Below are 11,250 nucleotides of genomic sequence, written 5' to 3' on the forward strand. Positions count from 1 at the left end.
CTCTCTCTCTCTTTCTCTCTTTCTCTCTTTCTCTGTGAGCGCGTGCGTGCGTGCATGCATGTATGCATGTGTCTGCGCGTGATGGCCCTAGGGTTTGAACTCAGTGCTGCCTGGGCATTATCCCTTAGTTCTTTCATAGCCCCTTCCCCATGTGTAGAGCATCCCATGCCAAGAGATGAAGCTTTATGTAGTTGAAAAATGAAGATGGGACAGTACTTTTTTTCCCCCGCGATCAATTCATAGGATAGTTATTCTATGCCCTGATCAGCGATTTGAGGAAGACTAGTAATTGTTTTGGATCCACAGAAAGAGATGTTAGAAGTTCTAGAGTTGAATGCTGCATAGTTTAATTCCCACAGATGTCTTGTGCTATAAATGTTGGATAGGAAAGTCTTAATTTTGGGGCACAGGAGTGTGGCCTAGTGGTAGAGTGATGCCTAGCATGCATGGAGCCCTGGGTTCAATTCCCTGGTACCACATGCATAGAAAAAGCTGGAAGTTGTACTGTGGCTTAAGTGGTAGAGTGCCAGCCTTGAAAAGGCACCAGGACTGGCAAAAACGAAACAAAACAAAACTCTTTAATTTTGGATATTTCAAGCTTTGTTAATGTACAACAGATAATAATTTTTTTATCATTTCCTTTTTAGATTTAGCATCATGAAAGAAAAAATTCTAAGTGACAGCTTAGAAAACTACAAAAACAGTTTTGCTTCATTTATTTGAATCTTAGAGACTAATGCTGCTGATTTTTTTTTTCCTAGAAAGGACTTAGATTTCTTTTAAGATTTTTAAAAATTAATATGCATTAGTAATGCAAGAGGGATTTCAGGGGCTAGGAGTTTGGCCTAATGGTAGAGTGCTTGCCTAGCATGCACGAAGACCCGGCTTCGATTCCTCAGTACCAGATACATAGAAAAAAACATGGAAGTGGTGTTGAGGCTCAAGTGGTAGAGCTCTAGCCTTTAGAAAGTCCAAGGACAGTGCTCAGGCCCTGAGCTCAAGCCCAAGACTAGGTAATTTTTAAAAAAAGAATTTTTTTCATTTAACATTTCCATATGAGCTTATAATCATCCTCTGTCACACTCTTATCCTCCTTCTTCCCATCGTGACAATTTCAACATGTTTAATTCTGTTTTCACACATGCATATAATGTGTGTCATATCTTCATCCTCTCCATTCACCTTACATATTTTCATTGATACCTCTCCCCCAACTCTTTTTTTTTTTTCAAGTACTACCAAACTTACAAATCAAAGCCTCATGCTTAATTAGCAGGTGTTCTCCCACCTAAGCCATATCTCCAGACTACATTATTTCATTTTTGAATTAGCTTATAAGAACCTAGGTCTTCTCTAAGATTCTTATGTGAACTTAACGAGTACAAGTTATTTTTCTTTTTTGTTCTCTGTAGGATTCTCTGGAGGAAAAGCGGAAGCGACAACGGTCTGAACGCCTAGAACGGATTTTCCAACTTAGTGAGGCTCATGGGGCTCTGGCACCTATATATGGGACTGAAGTCCTGGATTTTTGTACCCTGCCCCAACCTTTTGCCAGTCCCATTGGTCCTCATTCTCCTGGCCCCAGCCACCCCACGTTTTGGACTTATACTGAGGCTGCCCGCCAGGCTGTTCTGTTTCCCCAGCAGCGACTAGACCAGCTGTCAGAAATCATTGAGAGGTTAGCATAGTTAACTGCTAATTGGGAGTAGGTCTTGGGGTCTTAAAAGTAGATGTAGTACTCAGGATTGGTGAAGGTATTAACATTGGAGGTTATTTTAGGGGTTATTTCAGAGTTCTATCTTTTACACTCTTGCCTTTTTCCTTTCACAGGTTCATCTTTGTCATGCCTCCTGTGGAGGCCCCTCCCCCTTCCCTGCATGCCTGCCACCCACCTCCTTGGCTGGCCCCCCGTCAGGCAGCCTTCCAGGAGCAGTTGGCCTGTGAGCTTTGGCCCCGGGCGCGTCCTTTGCACCGTATTGTGTGTAACATGCGCACCCAATTCCCTGACTTAAGACTCATACAGTATGATTGCGGTGAGTTCATTGGCTAGCGCAGGACTTTTGACTTCTTTTTGTACCTCAGTAGCAAAGACTTAGATTCATACATCAGGTCTCTAGGGATTTCTGTAAAAGATTCAGTTTATTATTATTATATTTATGGGCACAATGGAGAAATGTACAGAGATTCATGAATTTAACTTTCATGAAAGCTGGAAGTATGTCTACTAATTTATTCAATCGTTGTATGAGCATTTGGGATATAGTAGCAACTAAGCACAGTACAGAGATTTTACATTTATAGAACAAGGTGTGTAATGGTCTAGATATAGTAAATTTTCTGTTGAAAAAGAACAAGGAGCTGGGAATGTGGCCCAGTGGTACAGTGCTTGTTTAGTATGCATGAAGCCCTGGGTTTAATTCCTCAGCACCGTACACACAGAAAAGGCTGGAGGTGGTGTTGTGGCTCAAGTGGCAGTGTATTAACCTTGAGCAAAAGTTCTCAAGAACAGTAGCCTGAGTTCAAACCCCAAGATAGGCAAAAAGAAAAAAGGAAAAAGAACATGGACTGTTCTCAATACATGTAATCCGAACTACTCAAGAGACTGAGAGGTGAGTACCTTGGTTCAAAGTCAGTAGGGACAGATAAATTGGAGGAACTAAAAGGCAGAAGTAGAAGCTGTGGCTCAAATGGTAGAGTACCAGCCTTGAGCAAAAATGCTGAGGGTTAGCTCCCAGGTCCTCACTCAAGCCCCATTACTGGAGCACATATAAACAGAATATAAGGACTCAGATAAAATGCATTTGCCTGGTAACAAAACTGACCATCTTAAACCATAAGAACATCTGTTGTTTGCTTTGTGAAAATGTCTGAGATGAGTAGCATATGGCTGGTTTATCGGCTTAATATTTCCATAGACCCTAGTACCTTTTTGGCCTTTTTGCCTTGCCTACCATTCTTAGCTATTACCTGTTTCATTTTCCGTTGGTCATGGGGCTTAGACTCAAGGCCTGGACTCTGTATATAAGCTCTTTTGTAAAGGCTAACAGTCTACCACTTTAGCCATAGCTCTAGTTCCAGTTTTCTGGTGGTTAATTGGAGATAAAGACTCTCAAGGACTTTCTTGCCTGGGCTGGCTTTGAACAGTGATTCTCAGATCTGAGCCTCCTCAGTAGCTAGGCTTACAGGCATGAGCCATCAATCAGCTAGCTATTTGCTATTTATTCTCCTTCTTGATTCTTCGTGGTAAAGTAGCTCTAGGAAGCCTACTGATCCTCTAAACAGGAAGTAAGTGGTTGAAATAAAAACATTTTTTTTTTCCCCAGTCCTGGGCTTTAGCTCAGGGCCTGAGCACTGTCCTTGGACTTTCTCAAGGTTAGAGCTCTACCACTTGAGCCTCAGCACCACTTCCAGCTTTTTTCTATGCATGTGGTACCAAGGAATCGAACCCGGGTCTTTGTGCATGCTGGGCAAGCACTCTGCCACTAGGCCAAACTCCCGGCCCCAAAACATTCATTTTTTAAAGTGATGTTTATTTGTTCTTTTGGGTGGATGGGGGTTGAACTTTGGGCACTGTCTTTGAGCTTTTGTGCGGAAAGTTAGTATTCTACCACTTGAGGAACAACTCTAATTTTAGCTTTTTCCTAGTTAACTGGAGATAAGAATATATTGCACTTTCCTGTACATGCTGGCTTTGAACCATAGTCCTTAGATTCAGCTTCCTGATTAGCCAGGATTTATAAGCATGAGCCACTGTGCTTGCTGAGATGTTTTTCTGGGGAAGAAAGTCTTCTGTTGACTTTACTGCACAGTCCGTTGATTAGAACTAAACTGTACATTGCCAAGGTAATTTCTGATGAAGGGGAATGGCCAACCTATGATTTATTTAGATCAGTCATGATTTATTTGCTCCCCTAGGAGCAAAGGATCTCAGCCTAGTGTTGTTTTCCATCAGTTTCTATTGCCCAAAAGTGGCAATAGATTAGTTTCTGTCATAATATATAATTGTTTTGTAATACATGAGAGCCTTTGGTAAGTCTGGGCAGTAGAGTGCTAGCCTTGAATACAAAGAAGCTCAGGGCCAGTGCCCTGGTCGTCCTGAGTTCAAGCCTAAGGACTGACCAAAAAAAAGTTTTCAATCTAGAACTGAAAAATTCAGCTTGGTGGTAGAAAAAATATCTTATACATATAAGACCCTGTGTTCTGTGTCCAACACTCAGCTCTGCCACCCACTCCACCCCCCTAAATGTGAGGGGGAGGGACTGGGCATGATGGTGTGTGCCTGTAGTCTAAGTATACTTAGGAAACTAGATGGGAATCTCAGAAAGTTTGAGACCAGGCTAGAAAAATAGAAAGACCCTATCTCAAAAGATAAAGTATTCAAATCGGCTTTTGAAAACCAGAAGTTATTTGTGCTGGCACCAGTGGCTCATGCCTGTGAATCCTAGATAATCAGGAGGTTGAGATTTGAGGGTCGAGGTTCAAAGCCAGCCTGGGCAGAAAAGTCAGACTTTTGGTCAGTTGTGGGGCTTGAACTCAGGGCCTCTTTAGCACAAAGAGGCTCAATTGTGCATGCCACACACCCCCTACCCCACCCCTCAGGGTCTGAGCACTGTCCTTGGGCTTTTTCAAGGCTAGGGCTCTACCACTTGAGCCACAGCACATCTTCTGTTCTTTTCTGTATATGTTGTACTGAGCAATCAAACCTGTTTCTTCATGCATGTTAGGCAAACATTCTACAGGCCAAACTCCCAGCCCACAAATCAGTTTTTTTGTGGTGATTTGTATCTATATCCTTAGTTAGACTCAGACCTTAGATCCCAGTGGACTAATTGAAGCCTTATAAAACCTTGATTACTTTTAACCTGTAGCTTTCCAGTACTAAGTAATCTCCCCCATTCCAACTCAGAGAATAGTTCTCTCTGCCCCTTCATATCTCCTCAGGAAAGTTGCAGACATTGGCAGTGCTGTTGAGACAGCTCAAGGCAGAGGGCCACCGAGTGCTCATCTTCACACAGATGACCCGAATGCTGGATGTATTAGAGCAATTTCTCACCTACCATGGTCACCTCTACTTACGTCTGGATGGCTCTACTAGAGTTGAACAGAGACAGGTAATCAGGACACGTGTAACCCTTTACAAGCTCAGCTTAGCTTTGGTTCTTAAGCCTTGGGTTTTCAAAAGGGGCCCTCCAAGGTTACTTGGACTACTTTTGAAATAGGTCTCTAAATAGCACTTTTTATTCCCTCTTCTAGGCATTGATGGAACGGTTCAATGCAGACAAACGAATATTCTGCTTCATCCTTTCAACTCGAAGTGGGGGTGTGGGTGTGAACCTGACAGGAGCAGACACTGTTGTTTTTTATGATAGTGACTGGAATCCTACAATGGATGCTCAGGCCCAAGATCGTTGTCACCGAATCGGTCAGACCAGAGATGTACACATCTATAGGTAATTGACTCGTCTTTCCTTACTTTTTGATAGGAAGGCATTGATATTTGTTTGTTTATGCCTGTCTTCCTTTTCCTCCTAGGCTTATTAGTGAACGGACAGTTGAGGAGAACATCCTAAAAAAGGCAAATCAGAAGAGAATGTTAGGTGACATGGCCATTGAGGGAGGCAACTTCACCACCGCCTATTTTAAACAGGTACATGGCAGAAGCGAATTGCTGTGTTTAAAGGAATGCTTCCTACTTGCTAAAGAGCAACTTTTTATACTTCTAGGCATCATAGGAATAGACCTAAGATTAGCATTCTGTTGGCTAATGTCTTCCCTTCTGTTGTATCCAACAGCAGACCATCCGTGAGCTGTTTGATATGCCTCTGGAAGAACCATTGGGCTCATCTGTACCCTCAGCCCTTGAAGAGGAGGAGGAGACTATGGCTAGCAAACAGACGCATATTCTAGAGCAGGTGATAAAAAGTGGGCTGACGGAGTTGCTTGTTTCTTTGTTTTTCCTCTTGTCTGTCTATGGGGGAAAGAACAGTTTCTGCTGCTTTCCAGATTATAGTCAGCATTTGTTAGTTTCTTTCTGTGTGTGTGTGTACACACACGTGTGTACCACCAGAGCTTGAACTCTGAACCTGGTCCCAACTAACCTTTTTTTGCATACTACTGGCAATCAATCATTTAAGCCACACTTCCAGTCCAGTATTTTGCTAATAGACTAATGGAGATCAAGTCTTGCAGACTTTTCTGCTTGGAGTAGTTTCAAAAACCTTGATCCTCAGATCTCAGCTTCCTGAGTAGGTAGGATTACAGGCATGATACACTGATTCCTGACAGCCTTTTCTAATTTTAAGTACATTGCTTATTGGTTCAGGTGACAGTAGGGAAAAAACAAAAACAAAAAACAGAATTTAGATTTCTGAGTCCTAGTTTTCAGTTGAGTTGATTTTGGGGGGAGGGGGCAGGGGAAGCAGGAGTTTGGCCTAGTGGTAGAGTGCTCACCTAGTGTGCATGAAGACCCAGGCTTGATTCCTCAGTACAACATACATAGAAAAAGCTGAAGTGGTGCTGTGACTCAAGTGGTAGAGCTCTAGCCTTGAAAAAAACCCAAAATAGTACTCAGGCCCTGAGTACAAGCCTCAGGATGGGGGGGGGGGGATGGAGTTGATTTTTGTTTGATTTCAGAGCTTTGTGCTTGCCAATTGTTCAAATGCTCTACTACTTGAACCACATAACCTGCCTGCCACTTTTTTTTGTATGCTGGTCCTCGAACTTTAATTGGGTCATGTCGTGGGCACTGTCCTTGAACTTTTGTGAACAAAGATCATTAATGCTCTACTACTTGAACCACAGCTCCACTTCTGTCTTTTTATTTTGGTGATTAGTGATAAGAGTCTCATGGAGTTTCTTGCCCAAGTTGACTTTGAACTTTCATTCTCAGATCTCAGCCTTCTGAGTAGGTATAGGCATGAGGTACCAGTGCATGTAGAGGGGGAACAAAAGTAGAGCTGTGTGTGTGTGTGTGTGTGTGTGTGTGTGTGTGTGTGTACGTACGTGTACATGCACGCTCACATGTCCCAATACTAGGACTTGAACTTGGGACCTAAATACTGTCTTCTACCATTTTTGCTCAAGGCTAGTGCTCTACCACCTAAGCCTCAGATCCACTTAAGCTGCAGCTTCACTTGTGGTTCTAGTGGTTAATTGGAGATAAGTCTCAGATCAGTAGCCTAAGTAGCCATGAGCCACTGTTACCTGGCTTGTGGATATCTAGACAGTTAATTTTCCTAAGAGGTAGTGTACTGATGTCTATTCTATCCTGTATTGCATTGGTAACTCTAGGGTTCCAGGGGGCTATCTTGTGTTGCAAACCTGGTTTGTTTTTTTTTTTGTTGTTTGTTAAGTTTGTTTTTTTTTTTTTTGCCAGTCCTGGGCTTGAGCTCAGGGCCTGAGCACTGTCCTTGGACTTTCTCAAGGCTAGAACTCTACCTCTTGAGCCTCAGCACCACTTCCGGCTTTTTCTATATATGTGGTACCAATGAATCAAACACAGGTCTTCGTGCATGCTAGGCAAGCACTTTAACCACTAGGCCAAACTCTCGGCTCCCGACAAACCTGGTTTTATCTAAACTTGGCCTTGGATTTTTTTCCGTAATGAAATCATGGGCTTTAAAGTCGTTTTAAATGTTTTCCTTTTCTTCTGTATATTATGGCAGGCCTTGTGTCGGGCAGAGGATGAAGAAGATATTCGTGCAGCCACCCAGGCAAAGGCTGAACAAGTGGCTGAACTTGCAGAATTCAATGAGAACGATGGGTTTCCTGTTGGTGAGGGAGAGGAGACTGGTCGACCTGGGGCTGAGGATGAGGAGATGTCCCGTGCTGAGCAGGAGATTGCTGCCCTTGTAGAGCAGGTCAGGGTGGGACCTATTAGTACTTGTCTTCATCCTTCTTAGGGTGCTCTTTTCCTGTCTTTCCTGAATGATACTAATAGGGGGCTTGGGCCTTGGGCACTAAGTCCCTTTTGTTTATTACCTCTGTTTTCCTGTAGCTGACTCCCATTGAGCGCTATGCCATGAAATTCCTGGAAGCTTCATTGGAGGAAGTGAGCCGAGAGGAGCTCAAGCAGGCAGAAGTGAGTATTTTCTGGGGAATGAGACTTTGAATGGGAAGCTATTAATTGCTACATCTCTTCGCTTTTCTTGCCTCCTGCTGACCTCCTTGGGTTCTGCTGTTGGTAGGAACAAGTGGAAGCTGCCCGCAAAGACCTTGATCAAGCCAAGGAAGAGGTGTTCCGCCTACCTCAAGAACAGGAGGAAGGGCCTGGGGCTGGGGATGAGATGTCCTGTGGGATTGGTGGAGGCAGCCACCGGCGCAGTAAGAAAGTCAAGGCTCCTGAGAGGCTGGGGACTCGTGTCAGTGAGCGTCTTCGTGGAGCCCGGGCTGAGAATCAAGGGGCAAACCACACTCCTGTCACATCTACCCATCATACCCGTAGCACCTCCACACCCTCTCGTTGCAGCCCTGCTAGGGAGCGAGCTCCCAGGCCAGTGCCTAAATCTCGACCTACTCCAGCTTTAGCTCCTGCTTCAATTCCTGCCCCAGTCCCTGCCCCAATACCCATTTCAGCCTCAAATCCAGTAACTGTTCCTGTCCATATCTCACCTTCTCCCTCACCTCTTCCACAGATTCTTCCCTCTTGTACTTCTCCTGCCTGTACCCCTTCTGCCTTTACCCCTCCATCACCTCATACCCCACCACCAGTCCAAACCACTCTCCTAAACCCTTCCTCTCCTGTCCCACTTGATTTGCCTTCTGTTCCCGTCTCTCCCCAAGTCACAAACCTCCCTTTGAGCTTGAGGCCTGAGCCAGAACTAGGCACACAAGCTTTGGCATCTATGGAGTCCTTGGAGATGGCTGGCATGACCAGTTCTGGGAGTTCCCCGCTTACTCTTGTACCTCCGAAGGATTTGCTGCCAGCTGCTGTTGAGATCCTGCCTGTGTCAGAGAAGAACCTTCCTGTCATTCCTTCTGCACCGAGCCCAACTTTGGAGGCTGGCAGCATCCCCAATGGTGAGGAGCAGGAAGTCTCAGGTTCTGCTGAGGGACCCATCCTCACAGTAATACCTCCTGACGGGGAGGAGTTGCCCACGGGTCTGAGCGAGAGCAAGCCCAATGGGCTGGAGCTTCCACCTTCAGCAGCATCTGATGAGCCACTTCAGGAGCCACTGGAGCCTGACAGGAACTTGGAAGAGTTGGTAGAAGTTCAGACCCTAACCTCCAGCCCAGAAAAGCCACAAGAACTTGTTACAGCTGAGGTCACAGCTCCATCAACCTCTTCTTCGGTCACCTCCTCTCCTGAGGATCCTTCACCTGCCCGGCCCCCTCGGCGTCGCACCAGTGCTGATGTAGAAATTAGGGGCCAGGGGACTGGCCAGCCAGGCCAACCTCCAGGCCCAAAAGTGCTTCGCAAGCTGCCTGGACGGCTGGTAACAGTAGTAGAGGAGAAAGAACTTGTGAGGCGACGGCGACATCGGGCAGCTGTCAGCACTCTAGTCCCTGGGGTCTCTGAGACAAGCACCAGTCCAGGAAGCCCATCAACCCGCAGCATATCAGGGCCAGAATCCTCACCTCCCACTGGCCGGCTCTGCGAAGCTGCTCCCACATCCTCACTGCCCACCCCAACCCAACCACCCTTCATAGCTCGTCGTCGAATTGAACTGGGGGTGAGTGGTGGGGGCAGCCCAGAGAATGGTGAAAGGGCAGTACTAGCTATCACTCCTCCTGCTGTGAAACGTCGGAGGGGGAGGCCCCCAAAGAACAGGTCTCCAGCGGATGCTGGAAGAGGGGTGGATGAGGTTCCTTCATCTACATCAAAAGGAAAAACCAATGGGGCTGATACAGTCTCTGGAGCTGAAACCCTCATTGTTGCAGAGCCTGTCCTAGGGCCTGAGCCCTTCCACAAACCAGACCCTATCATTCTGTCACCTGTGGAGAAAAGAAGGCGTGGGCGCCCCCCTAAAGCACGGGAATTGCCCATCCCTGGGACCATTTCCTCTCCAGGAGATGTAAATTTAGAGAGCCGGACACAGCCACTCCCACTACCACCATCCCTGCCACCACTCCCACCACTGCTAGCCTATCCCACTGCTACTGTCACCAACACTGTCACCACTGTCACCATTTCAACGTCCCCACCTAAGCGGAAGCGAGGCCGGCCTCCTAAGAATCCATCATCACCTCGGCCCAGCCAGCTCCCTGTCTTGGACCGCGACAGCTCTTCTGTCCTTGAGAGTTGTGGACTGGGGAGGCGGCAGCAACCCCTGGGCCAAGGAGAGAGTGAGGGTAGTTCATCGGATGAGGATGGAAGCCGTCCTCTCACCCGCCTGGCCCGCCTGCGGCTTGAAGCAGAAGGGGTGCGAGGACGAAAGAGTGAAGGGTCCATGGTGGTGGCTGTAATTCAGGATGACCTGGATCTAGCAGATAGCGGGCCAGGCGGGTTAGAACTGGCACCTCCTGTGGTCTCATTAACCCCCAAATTGCGCTCGACCCGGCTGCGTCCAGGGTCTCTAGTCCCCCCACTAGAGACTGAAAAGGTGCCTCGCAAACGAACAGGAGCTCCCCTTGGTGGGAGCCCTGGGCTAACAAAGCGGGGTCGTCTGCAGCCCCCAAGTCCCCTTGGGCCTGAGGGTTCCATAGAAGAGTCTGAGGCTGAAGCCTCAGGTGAGGAAGAAGATGGGGATGAAACCTCACGCCGCAGGCCCGGCCCCCGCAGGCTCCCTGGGACCACCAACCAAGGGGACCAGCGCATCCTACGCAGCAATGCTCCTCCCCATCTGTCTGGCCCTACCATTAGTCACAGAGGCCGAAAGGCCAAAACGTGAGTGGACTGCCTTCTCTTAGGCTTTCCACCACAGCCGCTCTCCCTCCATGACCAGGCCTGACTCTTAACCACTACTTGAAGTCTTTTGAGAGGGAAAGCCTCCAGGGAGACAAAGAGGCCTTCTCCCTTCCACCAAAGTAGGGAGTAGGCAACTGGTTGTCATGGAAATGGGCTGATCACAATCCCCCTCCCTCCCACCCCATATGGCTGGGCAGTGTTAAGGGTGGCAAGATAGTCTCTGTCCCCACCCCCTTGTACTTGATTTCCCCAGCTATCTTTCACAGCCCCATGCCCTTAGGGGGAAGGGGAGGGGCTTCTCTCCAATGAGTTTTTTCTTTTTTCTTTTTTTTTTTTTAAGAAGAAAAAAATAATAAACTTAGTTTCTGTACAAGCATCCGCGTAAGGAGGCTTCTGATTTTCTG

The 11,250-nt window shown here is 46.8% G+C and overlaps 1 protein-coding gene across 5 annotated transcripts in view; it reads left to right on the top strand.

Moving 5' to 3' along the window:
* Srcap (Snf2 related CREBBP activator protein) overlaps positions 1-11,222 on the top strand; it is a 48,113-nt gene extending 36,891 nt beyond the window's left edge. For all 5 annotated transcript variants that reach the window (XM_090358015.1, XM_090358017.1, XM_090358019.1 and 2 more), the window contains 9 exons: positions 1,413-1,678; positions 1,831-2,033; positions 4,942-5,111; positions 5,254-5,450; positions 5,533-5,647; positions 5,793-5,912; positions 7,665-7,859; positions 7,997-8,080; positions 8,187-11,222. In XM_090358015.1, the coding sequence (XP_090214141.1) occupies positions 1,413-1,678; positions 1,831-2,033; positions 4,942-5,111; positions 5,254-5,450; positions 5,533-5,647; positions 5,793-5,912; positions 7,665-7,859; positions 7,997-8,080; positions 8,187-10,829 (3,993 nt within the window). In that variant the 3' untranslated portion in view covers positions 10,830-11,222. The remainder of the gene's footprint in view (positions 1-1,412; positions 1,679-1,830; positions 2,034-4,941; positions 5,112-5,253; positions 5,451-5,532; positions 5,648-5,792; positions 5,913-7,664; positions 7,860-7,996; positions 8,081-8,186) is intronic.
* Positions 11,223-11,250: the final 28 nt, after the last annotated feature.

The sequence above is a fragment of the Megascapheus bottae genome, chromosome 25 (assembly GCF_031878675.1).
Source record: "Megascapheus bottae isolate mThoBot1 chromosome 25, mThoBot2.hap1, whole genome shotgun sequence".
In the NCBI taxonomy this organism is placed as follows: domain Eukaryota; kingdom Metazoa; phylum Chordata; class Mammalia; order Rodentia; family Geomyidae; genus Megascapheus; species Megascapheus bottae.